Source organism: Marmota marmota, unplaced genomic scaffold (assembly GCF_001458135.2).
Source record: "Marmota marmota marmota unplaced genomic scaffold, marMar, whole genome shotgun sequence".
Lineage (NCBI taxonomy): Eukaryota > Metazoa > Chordata > Mammalia > Rodentia > Sciuridae > Marmota > Marmota marmota.
In genome coordinates this window covers 41,867,864-41,880,811 of record NW_026000082.1, presented here as the reverse complement: position 1 = coordinate 41,880,811, position 12,948 = coordinate 41,867,864, and the positions used below count along the sequence as shown (strand labels likewise).

Here is a 12,948-nt window from a genome sequence, read left to right as displayed (position 1 = left end):
CCTGGAGAGCCCTCCCGTGAGCCTGGCCGTGGGGCCAGGGCCCATTCGCACCCTGCTGAGCCTGGAGGACGCCGTGTGGGCCAGCTGTGGGCCGCAGATCACCGTCCTGGATGCCACCACCTTGCAGACTCAGGTACTGGTTCGTCCCTTGGCCTGTGGCCCTGCCCAGGGGGCTGCTGTGGGCCCGCCCTTGCTGGCCCTTCCTGTACTCTCTGGATCCTGGCCATGTCCAGGGGCGGCTTGGACAGTGTGTCGGGAGCAGAGGGACCCGCGTTGCCCCTGACCTGTGTGCTGTGAGGGGCGGGTCCCACAGCTCCGGGCTGGGGTCTGGATCCCAAGTCACACTGCTGGTGCCTGTGGGCATGGGGAGGGTCTTGTCCTTGGACTGTGCCTGAGGACTCGTGCCATGGGCCCCAGCTGTGCTGAGGCCTGGCTCCTGTGGACACAGCCGTTCTGGGCCTTCAGATGACACGGAGGAGGCTGCCCGCAGCCACCTCACCCTGGGGCAAGCTCCACGCGGCCTCAGACCCAGGCTTGAGGCCCTGGTCCCAGGGGCGTGTTCCTGGCTCAGCCTGGACGGCAGCTGTGGCCACCACCTGCCAGACCCCACTGTCTGTCCTGGGCAGCTGGAGTGAGACTTGGATATGCTCCCTGAGCTGGTTTTGGGGACACTGCAGTCACTTGGTCACTTGGTTTGTTTGGGTTCTGCATTTGTGTGAGCTGCCCCCTGGCCCAGGTGGAGTGGGCATGGCACCTGCTGGCCAGGTGGCCCCACACGTGCCTCTGTTTGGGGGTGGACTTCACGTGCCCTGGTCACGCTCGTACAGCTGTGAATTGGCCATTTGTTAGTCGTTCAGAGCACTGGGCCTAGCTGGGGACTGTCAGTCACAGGTGATTGGGCTGAGCCCCAGGACAAGGCCAGACTGCTGCATGGGAGAGCGTGGGGGGCAGGGCCCTGCCAGGGAGGCCTGGCTTGTCCTGCGGGGGGGGGACCCAGCCTGTGCTCAGGGCCTCCAGGCTGACCGGGGAGACCCAGCCTCTGTTCTCGTGGGGATGGGAGCCCCAGACAGAGAGAGCAGGGGCAGGGGCAGGCCTCGGCCCCCCAACCAGGGCCTCAGGGTGGCCAACAGGAGGGGATTCGGAGGAGGTGGCACTGAGAACTGAGGCGTTTCCCGGGGAGGGCTCTGGAGGCCACAGAAGCCAGGCCCCTGGCAGCAGAGCAGTAGCCACGGCTGTGGCCTGAGGCTGGAGGAAGTTGGCGGTGCCTGCCAGGCTCCGTGCCGCCAGGAGTGCCCGACCTGGAGGGGGCAGAGGGGCGTCATGCTGAGCGCAGCCCCAGTCCTGTCCCAGCCTCATCTGCTTCTCGTCCTCAGGACAGCTCAGCCCCTGGGGGTGCAGGGGGAGCAGGCTGCTGAGGCGGAGCCCCGGCCCTTCCCCGTGCTAAAGGGAAATGGCTCCTCAGGAGCCCAGGGTCCAGTGTGGACAGAGTCTCATCCCAGTGCCAGGAGCGCCGGGAGGGGCAAGCCCAGGTCCAGCAGGTGCTGGAGAGGCAGTAGGGCCCAGACCCAGCAGAGGCGGGCGGCAGCGGTGAGCCACCTCGTCCGGAGGCCAGGGTCCCCCAGGGGGCGTGTGTGGGAAGGCAAGCAGAGCCCCGACCAGGGCCAATCTGGCGATATGTGAGGCTGGGGGCCTGTCCTCCAGGAGCCTGGCCCCTCTGCTGCCCTGGCCCGCTGCCCTGCCCACTCCACCCTGCTGGCCTCCTCCCTCCGCGGAGCGCCTCTGCCTCTGGCTCTGCCCTGGCTGCCAGCTGCCTGCTCAGCCCCTTGATCCCAGCGGAGCCGAGTGGGGCCTGTTAAATAATAATGCGGCGCACCAGGGCCTGTGTCAACAGCGCGTCCCGTGTTCATTATCTAGATCGCCGCCTTCAAAGCCTGATCCAGTCGTCTGGAGTTCATTTCAAGCGATCGCTGGAGGGGAAGCTGGCTGGGATGATTGCTGCATCTTAATTTAAAAGAAACACATTGGGGACAGTGTGACAGGAGGCCTGCGGCGCGTGGGTGCTCTCTGCAGAGCCGTGGTGGTCGGGGCACCGGCGGGCTGCTCCCTGACCCTCCTGGCCTGGGCCTCGGCCTCCCTGGCTCCTGGATGGGGGGAGCAGCTGGGCTGTGGGTGTCACTGTGCTGCTTGACACCAGCAACGCTGAGACGAACTGGCTCCCGGGGAGCTGGCCTCACAGAGGGGCCGGGCCAGGTCTCCTTCTCACACGCTCATCTCTGTCCCAGAGACGGGCCAGGCTCCTTGTCACCGCAGGGCTCCACCCCTGCTGTTCCCTCGTCCTGGAACACCCTTCCCGCCCCTGCGTGGCCCTGTCTCCATCACTCAGGCCACGGCCGGACTGCTGCCTCCCCAGGTGAGGCCACCCTGGCCACTGCTCCAGCGGCCACCTGCCCTGGTCAGGGCTTAACACGTGACCTGTTTACAGCCATGTGAGCTCTTCTGAAGACACCGCCTTGGTTACTGTCACCCTTCTGCACTGCAGGGACGCATGCTGGGTAGAGGGGACCTGGCCTGCCCCGTGCGGCCTCCAGGCGGTGTTTGGGTGGGCGTGTCACCCACCTGGGTCTTGGGGAGTCCAGGTGCTCCGGGGCCTTGAGATGCAGGGACGTGGGGTGCACTCTGCTCCTGGGGGGAGGCTGAGAACTGGTGGTGGCTCAGGCTGGGGCCGGGAAGTGTCCCCAGAGCCCTGTGGTCCAGGAAGTGTCTCCGGAGCCCCGTGGTCCTGGAAGTGGCAGGAGGCCACCCTGGAGAGGGGGAGTCATGAGGGAGAAGGGCTTGTCTAGGGCTCTGGCCCCCTGGGAGGGACCTGTGTGGATAGCGGCCATGCCGTGCACACGCGTTCCAGACACACCTTCGTCTTCCTGGCCTCGTGAAGGTGTGGATGGCACTAACCAGGCTCTGCAGGCAGGACCTGGCCTGGGTCTCCCACCACGTCCCTGGAGCTGGGCACAGGCCTGAGGCTCAGGAGGGGCCCAGTCGAGGCAGAGGACAGACCTTGGGGAATGGCGCGGGCTGTGGCGCCTGCCCAGGTGTGGATGCGGGGTGTGGACTCGGGGTGTGGACGCGGGGTGTGGGCGTGGGCAGGACCATTGACCGGGCACTTGACTCTGCCAGCTCGGCAGTGGGAGGGCTTCCCACAGTGCCCGACACTGTCCATTGAGTCCCCCTCTGGCCTCCCACCGATGCCTCTGCACAGCCCGGACGCGGGTGCTTTGGGTCCTTGAGCATAGGCAGGAGAAACTTCTGGGCTCCTGGACACCCCGAGCCCCTCGGGTCCCCCTGGCGCCCCACGCACTCCTGCCTCCCCCACCCTTAATTTCCACGTTTAGGGCCCAAACTTAGTTTGCATGTATCAGCCGCCCTAAATCCATCACCACTCGCGGGCGGCATGAATAATGCATCACCGAGCTGTATTAGTTTTCTGTCTCCATCTTATTTATGACACGGAACGGGTGGGAATTCGCAAAAGTGAAATCCAGGCGCGGGGCTTCCTGGGTAATGGTATGCAAATTGGCGAGAGGACCCATCAGGTTCCCCCAGGGGCCCGGGGCGCAGGGTGGGGGCGTCTGGGACCAGCTGGCGCCAGCCTTTTTTTTTGGTACCAGGAATTGAGCCCAGGAGGGGAGGGGTCCTTGACCGCCCAGCTGCACCCTCAGCCCTTCTTACTTTTTCTTTTTGTTGTGATGCTGGGGATGGAACCCAGGGCCTGGGGCGTGTGAGGCGAGTGCTCCACCAGCTGAGCCACATCCCCAGCCCCTTATTTTTTATTTTGAGGAAGGGTTTCGATAAGTTGCTTAGGTCCTCATTAAGTTGCTGAGGCTGGCCTTGAACTTGTGATCCTCTTGCCTCAGCCTCCAAGCTGCTGGGATGGCAGGTGTGGGCCACTGCATCTGGCTCCCTGTCCGCTTGCTGGCCAAGCGACCCCCACACCCGTTATTCCTTGAAGCCTGAGTCTTTCCCCTGGTGAGGATGGGTGGCCAGGCCCCTCCCAGGTGGCTGCAGGGATCAGGGAGGCCGTATGGGAAGTCACAGCTAGCGCTTGTCCGGTGACCCCTGGGCGTGTGGCCAGGCAGGGAGTGGTGGCCAGAGCCTCTCCCCTCAGCCCTGGTGGAGCTGAGCTGGAGCTGCCCCGAGGCCTGGGGAGGTCAGGTGGGGCCGCCCGCCGCTCCTGCACCTCTGAAGCCCAGCCCAGCTTTGTGACGGCCTGGTGCTGGGGCAGCACCCGGGTGGGCGCCGAAGCCCTGCAGCCTGCTTCCTGGCGGGAGCTCCTGGCGCCGAGGGCGGGGCGCGCTCCGGGCTCCAACGACTCTGAGTGCCGAGCTGCTCACCCTGGGAATTTATGGAACCCGGGCACCAAAGCGTCACCTGGAGGCACAGAAATACTGCAGACGAGGCTGGCTGTGTCGGCACTATTGGAGCAGGTCACTCACCTGGAACCGCCCGTGCGGGGCCGTGCAGGGGCTGAGGCTGTGGGTGGGCACAGGGCACTCAGTCCAGTCCTCCCCGCCCCATAAGACACGCTCCCTTCTGTCCTCAGTCACAGACAGGTGAGGAGGCCGAGCCACTCAGCAGAGAGGGGCGGGCCAGAGCCTGGGGCCCACCTGGACCCCGCCCATAGCTGCCAGCCCCCCTTTTTAAAAAAATAACTTTGCCTTTTGCCCCACAACTTTTTATTTTGAAAAACTGCAGAAAGTTGAAAGATGAAGACAGTGAACACACATGGATTCTTCACGTAGTTAACGACTGGTAGATTTGCTGTAATTCATACCCTGCCATATTACCGACACACGTCATTTATTTTGTTTGTTTTGAGGCAGGGTCTTGCTAAATTGCTAAGGCTGGCCTCCAACTTGAGATCGTCCTGCCTCAGCCTCCCAAGTCACTGGAAAGTCAGTGGCAGACAACCCTTCCCTTGGCTGCAGCGTCCTCAGCGCATCTCCTACTGCAGTAGTGTCCTCCCCAGGAGCCTCGCCTCAGTGCCCACGTATCCCAACATTGTCCAGATGCGTAGTTTTCTAAGTCCCCAGAAAACCCCCCTGCCCTCCCCATCCGGGCCCAGCCCAGGATCCCACACGTGTTTCTGTCTTCTCTTCCTGACTCCCCTCATCTGGGAGGTCCCCCATCTGGGAGGGTCCCTCTGCTTTCCTCTTATTCATGATTCCGACTTTTTGAGAAGCCCAGGCCAGTGCTGTGGTCCCTCCCTGGAGGTGGCTCCCGGTGGCCTTGGCGACTGGCCAGGTGCTGTGGGGAAGCCGTGCCCCGTGCTGTGCCCCTGTCACGTGCCTGTGCCTTGTTCTCGGGCGGAAGGCGAGGTCTGCATTCTGCCGGGCCCATGGTGCAGCTTTCCCCGTAGCTGTGACTTCTGGGTCCCCTGCAGGTGGCAGCAGGTCCGTGTGAATGTCCTGCTCTGTGGCAGACCTCCTCCAGGGGTTCCTGCCTCCACCCTGACCCTAGGTGACCCGGAGTCTGCGACTGTCTCCTCTGCCGTCCCCGTCACGAGCCTGACGTCACTCTGCCTGTCCCGCAGAGCCCCACGTGCTGGGGTCCAGCCCTCTCCTCTCTCAGGGGGCGGTTGCTTGGACTTGGCCCGGGGACACCCTCCCTCCGGCCCCGCCCCTGGACACCTCCCCGTCCTTCTTTGAGTGCTTCCTTGTCCCTCTGTGCCTGTGTCCCCTGCAGAGAGGGGCCCAGGGTGCGGGCAGAGCCCTCCCTGCGGGTGGGGCCTCCTAGAGGGTCCCCACCCTCCTGGGCCTTGCGCCTGGCCAGGGATGGGAACCAGGCCCAGAGGCGTGAAGCGGGCAGCGGAGGGCTGGGGCTGCAGAGCCCGGAGGGAGAGCGCGCCTGGCCACGGCCCCTGAGCTCCTCCCCAAGCCAACACCTTGTTTGCAAACCAAAATGGCTGCGAGGTTCATCAGCCCCGGGCCCAGAGGGCGGCCTGAGTGGGGGCCTCGCTGCCCCGCCTCACCTGGGCGATTCTGCACATTCCCTGGTTCCACCTGCTCCCTGCCCTGCACCCGGGAGGCCCAGGTTCCAGGCCCAGCTGGCTGAGCCCAGAGGTGACCGAGGCCTGGGCGGGGCTGGAGGGGCCACTTCCCGCCTCCGCCCGCCTCCCCCGCTCTGGCCACAGGTTCTCACAGGCCTCTGCCAAGCCCCTGGGGCCTGGAGGCCACTTGTTAGGGCTCTGGAGAAATGAGCCTGGACCCGCTGGGCTTCGCTTTAATTAGATGGTGGCAGCGGGCGGCAGGCGGGGCAAGCGGGCTGCAGACTTGGTCGGAGGCCCAGCCTCTCGCCTTCAGCCTTCGGCCTTTCCCCAGGCAGGGACCGCTCCTGGGCCCGCAGAGACTGGCCGTGCCCACACCTCCCGTGGGTGTGCGTGTGTCCTGGGTGTGCATGTGTCATGGTGTGCGTGTGTCATAGGTGTATGTGTGTCGTGAGTATGCATGTGTCCTGGGTGTGCGTGTCATGGTGTGCGTGTGTCATGGGTGTGCGTGTGTCATGGTGTGCGTGTGTTGTGGTGTGTGTGTCACGATGTGCATGTGTTGTGTGCGTGTGTCGTGGGTGTGCGTGTGTCATGATGTGCGTGTGTCCTGGTGTGCGTGTGTCATGGGTGTGCGTGTGTCATGTGCGTGTGTCATAGTGTGCGTGTGTCGTGGGTGTGCATGTGTCATGGTGTCCTGGGTGTGCATGTGTCGTATACGTGTCATGGGTGTGCGTGTATCGTGGTGTGTGTGTGTCATGGGTGTGCGTGTGTCATGGGTGTGCGGGGAGGGCCTTGCCGCTCCTGGGAAGAGTGTGGACAAAGCTGTGTCCCCTGCCTGCCGCTGCCCAGCCAGCCGTCCACCTGCCACTGGCAGAGGTGCCCAGGGCTTCCCCGGCCTCGGGGATGGTGCCGAGGCTGAGGCCCGGGGTGTCCCCTTGGACCCTCCTGCAGGCCAGTTAAGGAACAGAGGGCCACCATAAGGAGCAGGCTCTTCTCCACAGAGGACCGAGACCGCCACTGGGGTCCTGTGACCCTGCTGTGCCGCGGGCCCAGAGGGGGCCTGAGGAGGCTCGGAGTCCCCTAGAGGTCAGGGAGCCTCCTGCCCCTGGACCTCCACTGGTGGGGGGAGGCTGCTGGGAGGCACCGCCTGCACCCCAGGAGCCCAGAGCCTGAGCCCACCCAGGCCCGCGGGAGACCCCGTCCTCAGGCCTGGGGCCCCTGCCCAGGGCGAGCTGTTGGGGGGCACTGGGATTCTGCTCTCGTGGCCACAGGATGGACTCCGCCTCCAGCGTCGCCCAGCGCAGCCGTCAGCGGCCAGCTCGGGAAGGCGGTCTTGCTGGACACCTTACCATGTTGCCCTCTGGGTTCCTCAAGGGGACCCCACCACCCCACCCTCCAGCTCCATTGGTGGTCTGAGTCAGAACGGAGCCAGGGCTCTCGGGGGCTCTCCAGGCCAGGGGAGCCGAGTGCTGCGTTCACACAGGGCCGTCCGGGCCAGGCCAGGAGCTCGGCCCCTCCCTGCACAGGTGTCACTTACCAGCTCGGCCCCTGCAGCAAGTACCTAATCAATTCCTCACCACGGACCCCTGGGAAGCCTGCCTTTCCCATCTGGTCTTGCCACCATGACCCCCACTCTAGCCTTCTGTTCTCCTTCCTGCCTCAGGGCCTTTGCATTTCCCGTGCCTTCTACCCAGAATGCTCTTCTCCCAGTCACGCCAGGGCTCCTTCATGTTCTTCACTTAGACCTATGCTGAGCCCACCCAGGGGCACATAGCAAAAATGCAGGAGCATCTGCTGAAGGAATGAGACCTTACGAGGCACCCAGGTCCCCCTTACCAGTGGGGAAACCGAGGCACAGTTGGTGATGCCATTGAGGAAATGGGGTTGAATCGCAGATTCCAAATTAAAGTGGCTTCAGGTCGTCCCGCTGCCTGAGCAGTCTCTTATGGAAACATGGGACCTCAGAAGCCTCACAGGAGGGGCCGCGGGTGCTGCCCTGGGCACAGCCTGTGGGTCTGATGCTCCCCTTTGCTCCTGCCCATGTCGGGTCAGCGTCCCTGCGTTCGTCGCACAGCGTCGGGGAACTTGACGGGGCCTTAGGCAGCTCCGGGAGACTGAGTTACAGCTGTCCCCGGGTGGGCATTTGGGCTGTCCCTGGCTTGGTGCGCGTGGTCGTCCATCCTGAGGGACAGTCGGGTGTCCGTCTTTCACTCGTTTTTCCTGATTTACTTCTTAACTTTATTTCACGTGGTGCTGAGGGTCGAACCAGGCCTCACGTGGGCCAGGCGAGCGCTCCACCCGAGCCCCAGCCCGACCCCTCATTCACTCTGTGACCGGCTTCTGCCGCGGGCGGGCCTGTCACGCAGGGGGTGCTGGTGTCCGTCCCCGTCCTCGGAGTCCCCGGTGGAGTGACGTGGAGCCACACATGGCACCCATGTGCCCAGCTAGATGCCGGAGACCCTGGGCGGAAGGAAGCCAAGGAAGCAGCATGTTGTGTGTGGCTGGGGACGCTTCCTGGGACAGGCGCGTCCCCCAGATGCGGAGGTAGACAGTTGGCATGAGCGTGTGGACAGGTCGTCCCGGGGGCAGAGGCCCAGAGATGGTGGCTGCTGAAAGTCACCAGGCCCAGGCCTGCTTGGCCCACAGCACAGGGAGCCTGTGGGGAGGGCGCGTGGGCCCAGCGCCTCCGAGGAGGCCGGGTTAGGACCTGGACACCCTCCTGCAGTGGTGGGCAGCCTGACCCTGTGTATCTTCTTTTTTGTTAAAAAAGAAAGAAAAAGGTTTTGTTTGTTTAAGGTCAAAATTACACACATGCCCGAACGGGAAAAAATCCAACAGTGTGGAATGGTGTCCCCAGAGGCCTGTCCCCTGCCACCCCCGGGCTCCCAGTCCGCAGCTCAGCCCCTTCCTCAGGGCTCTTTACTCTGTGGCTCTCTGTCCCCCAGCCTGAGGACACACCTGTTGACCCCTGCAGTGAGGACCAGAGAGGAGCCCCCGTGTGAGCTCACAGGGTCCTCTCCCCTGGCAGGAGCCCAGGGGGCCGTCCTGGTGGTGGCCTGGAGTCACATGGGAGTATTTGCGCCTCGGGGACAGGCAGACACGCGCGTGCGGCCCTCAGGTTCCTTCCTGCCCAGCCTGACACCCTCCCGCTCCCCGCAGCAAAGCTTCGAGGCGCACCAGGACCCCGCGGTGAGCGTGACGCACATGGTGAAGGCCGGCAGTGGCGTCTGGATGGCCTTCTCCTCCGGCTCCTCCATCCGCCTCTTCCACACGGAGACCCTGGAGCATCTGCAGGAGATCAACATCGCCACCAGGACCACCTTCCTCCTGCCAGGTGACCACGCGCAGCCGGGGCTGGGCACTGGCGTTCACGCGGCCCTCAAGGCAGAGAGCCCGTGTGACCGACCCCCACGTGAGCCTTGGGAACTGGGCTCCAGGAGGCAGGAGGCCGCGGGGCTGGGCTGGGCACCAGACCTGTCCTTCCCTCACCCTCTTGCTGCCCAGGAGGTGGGCGCTAGGGAAACGGACCCGCTGGGCAGGACCCAGGACGTCTACCCCTGCCCGCCCTGACCCCAGGCCCGCCTCTGCCTCCATCCCCTGCAGGGGAGGAAGGCCAGGGAGGAGGCCAGCCAGGCCTCTGTCCCTCCAGAAAGGCAGCCGCCCTCTGCTTGCCTGCAGGGGGCAGGTGCAGGAGCCCGGGGGCTCCGGCAGCCCCTGCGGCTGGAGCTTCCTCCTTTGGAGCTCAGACAGGAGGAGGTGGGGGATCGAGGCTGGAGCACCTATACCCAGCACCTTCCCAGCCCCTCCGCCATCTGCTGCCCACGCGCCTGGGAAGCCATCTGCCCCCGGCCTGTGCTCACCCCCAGATGGCTTCAGAGCCACCCAGGGCCGGACGGAGCCCCTTACCTTGGTCCAGCGGACGCCTGGCTGGTCTGGGAGGACCCAGGGCCTCCCGCCTGTCCACCCACCCAGGCAGGGCTGGGTCCACCCGCAGGGAGAGAGGAAGGGCCCTGGGGCCAGGGGGACTGGGCGTGTCACTAGGACCTGGTGGCAGGTCTGACCTTCCTGAGCGGGATGCTGGCTGAGGGCAGCCACATGAGGCACACTTTGGGGGCCTGGGGTCTCCGGTCCCTCAGAGGCCTGGCCCTGACTCCAGGCGCTTGGCGAGAACCTGGCCGGGTGCAGAGGCCGAGCAGGGCCTGCGTCTCGCTCTTTCCCTTCCCCCTCCTGCATCTCGCTCTCTCTCTTCCCCTCCTCCCCTCCTGTATTTCATGGAGTCGGGACCAGTTTCATCCGTTATCCAAGTTTCATCCATTTCAACTACAATAAAAATTTTTCTGCATCACAAAAATATCCCCACATTTATGCTCATAGCTAAATTATTTCAAGATAACGGAACAGGGAAAGAATGAACAGCCTATGGCCTTTGAGAATCTTTGGACTCGATCTTGTGGGGCTGCAGGAGGGTCAGAGGGAGAGAGCCCCGTGCAGGGGCCAGAGGTGGTGTCTGCGGGGACCCCACTGCCGTGGGAAACGCTGTCCTGCCTGATGGGCTGACATCACCGTGGGTGCCTGGGTTGTTCTTGCAGCCACCTGTAAAGGAGGAGGGCTGGGGACAATGGCGTGATTGCCCCCAGTGACCCACCTGTCCACGGTACGCTGCCCACGAGGCCGCAGCCAGAGGAGGCCGTGGTCCCTCATGACTCTCCCGTGAGCCCACCAGCAGCTGCGGCCCCTCCCTCTTCCTGGCCTCGGTTTCCTTATCTGTACCGTGAAGGGCAGCCTGGGGTCAGAGCTTGGCCAGTCCTGGGGGTCGCCCAGAGGCTGGCGTCCCACCGCCGTCACCTTCTGGCCCTGAGCAGAGCCCTCCCCACCTCAGTGTCCACCCCTCGGGGCAGGTGTAAGCGTGACCTGAGATGGCACAGGGACAGCGCCCTGCATGAGTCAGGTCTCAGTCCCGGTCGGCAGTCCTCCCCTCCCCCTCCTCACAGTGTCCCCACCCCATCCGTCGCCAGGCTCCTCTGGGGCGCCCTCCTGTCAGTGTCCTCCCAGGTGCACCAGCTTGGAGCCCACCTCCTGGGGACGAGCCCTGGGGTCTGGGTGGAGCCTGAGCTCTCTGTGGTGGGCTTCCCACAGGAGCCTGGACGGGGGCCCTGCCAGGCCGGGACCCCCAGGACTCCAGAGAGCTTGAGAGGGCGCCCGAGCCCCAGGCCAAGCCGGAGCGTGGGGCCTGGAGGGACAGGGTGGCCGCAGTGCCGCGCACAGGGACCATAGAGCAGGGCTCGCCACTTTTTTATCAGAGATTTCTAAGCAGGCTTTTAAGTGTCGTCCTCCCCATGCCACCAAGTGAAATAATTGCATGATTAGTAATGAATTTGTTCCTCCTCTAAGTGTGGGTTTTCTTAGGGCGTGTTAAAAATTTATCACGCTTCCTTCCCGACCCTTCCTGCCCCTCGAAGGCCCAGCTGGTATTAATGCGTTTTTTAACCTAAACTCCCTCCTCCTCTTAACTAGACAGGTCATTAATAAAATGTTCTCCGAGAGCTTTTTAAAGTTGTGCCTCTCCAGATAGACGCGACCCAGGACGGCTGCAGTGAGTTTCCTGATAAAATATTTATCCCCCTTAGGACCTTTTCCTCGGCGGCTGTTTGTGAAGTGTCCTGCTCTTTCCCGAGGAGGGGGAGGCCCGGGGAGGCCCGAGAGGAAGTCGGTTCTCAATCCCGGCCCTCGGCCTCCTGGTCTCCTTCTCTCCACTGGTCGGGTTTCTACCCAGAGGGGCAAGAGGACGCGGGGGCACCGGGACGCGTCTCCTGGTCTCAGGACCCCAAGGACCTAGAAGGGGCGGTGAGGATGTCACCACGCTCCCCTCCTGGCCTTGCCATTTTTTGTGTGGGTTTAGGGTTCTGATGGAGCTGATCTGCAGACGTCAGGATCGAGGTCCTTTTAGAAACCACAGCCACTGTCTCAGCAGCTTCCAAGTATTGATCCCGGATGACGGGCTCAGAGCTGTGCGCAGCAGTGTGTGAAATATAGGTGTACGTCACTTTCTAAGAACCATAAAACTGAGCAAGGTAGTCTGGAATGCTCACCGATCAAGGAGAGGTACTGACCTGCGTAAATGCACATGGCGAGAAGGGGACGTTGACGTCATGTCCTTTTCTACTCTTCTGTGTTCAGCATCTGTCCATCCACCCATCTCATCCCATCCCCCCTTCCATCCGCCCCTTCACCCTATCCACCCACCACCACCCACCATCCACCCTTCCACCCAGCCATCACCTACCCATCCATCCACTCACCCATACACCCATCCATCCACTTCTCCACCCACCCACCCACCCCTCAACCCATCCATCCACCCAGCCACCACCCAGCCATCTCTCACCCATCCACCCACCCACCAGCCAGCCAGCCCTCTACCCACTCACCTATCCACCCAACCATCTCTCATCCATCCACCCAGATCCTTTCTGAGTGTCCACCATGAGTCAAGGTCTTGGTCCAGCAGCTAGGGAACCAACCCTGAGGACAGAGCTAAGCCACTGTCCTTGTGAAGCTTATTTTGGGGACAATACCTAAACAAAGAGCAGAATGGGGTAATTAACAGCCTTGACTGTCACCCACAGAGAAGATGGATGGTGGGGACAGGAGCGGGCACTGGAGCCTCGGGCTGGTCCTCCGCTGCCTGTGGCTGCCCTTCCTGAACTGGAGCAGGGCTGGGAGGTTGCCGCGTCAAGTCCCGAGCTCTTCTGGGCTGTTCTTCAGCTGGTTTGTGCCTGCACCTCGGGCCAGCTCCATGGCTGTGGCCTTGACTTTGCCCTCTGCCTGCTGATAGCGCCACGTGCTGATGAGCATCCTGGGCTCACGTTTGACACAGCTCTCTTCCTCCTCCCCCCCCTCCCCCTCTTCCC

At 63.4% G+C, this 12,948-nt stretch overlaps 1 protein-coding gene across 1 annotated transcript in view; it reads left to right on the top strand.

Annotated features, from left to right (window-relative positions):
• Positions 1 to 12,948, top strand: part of Arhgef10l (Rho guanine nucleotide exchange factor 10 like) — an 82,902-nt gene that overhangs the window by 65,463 nt on the left and 4,491 nt on the right. The window contains exons 26-27 of the mRNA XM_048782716.1: positions 10 to 133; positions 9,197 to 9,371. Coding sequence (XP_048638673.1) covers positions 10 to 133; positions 9,197 to 9,371 — 299 coding nt within the window. The remainder of the gene's footprint in view (positions 1 to 9; positions 134 to 9,196; positions 9,372 to 12,948) is intronic.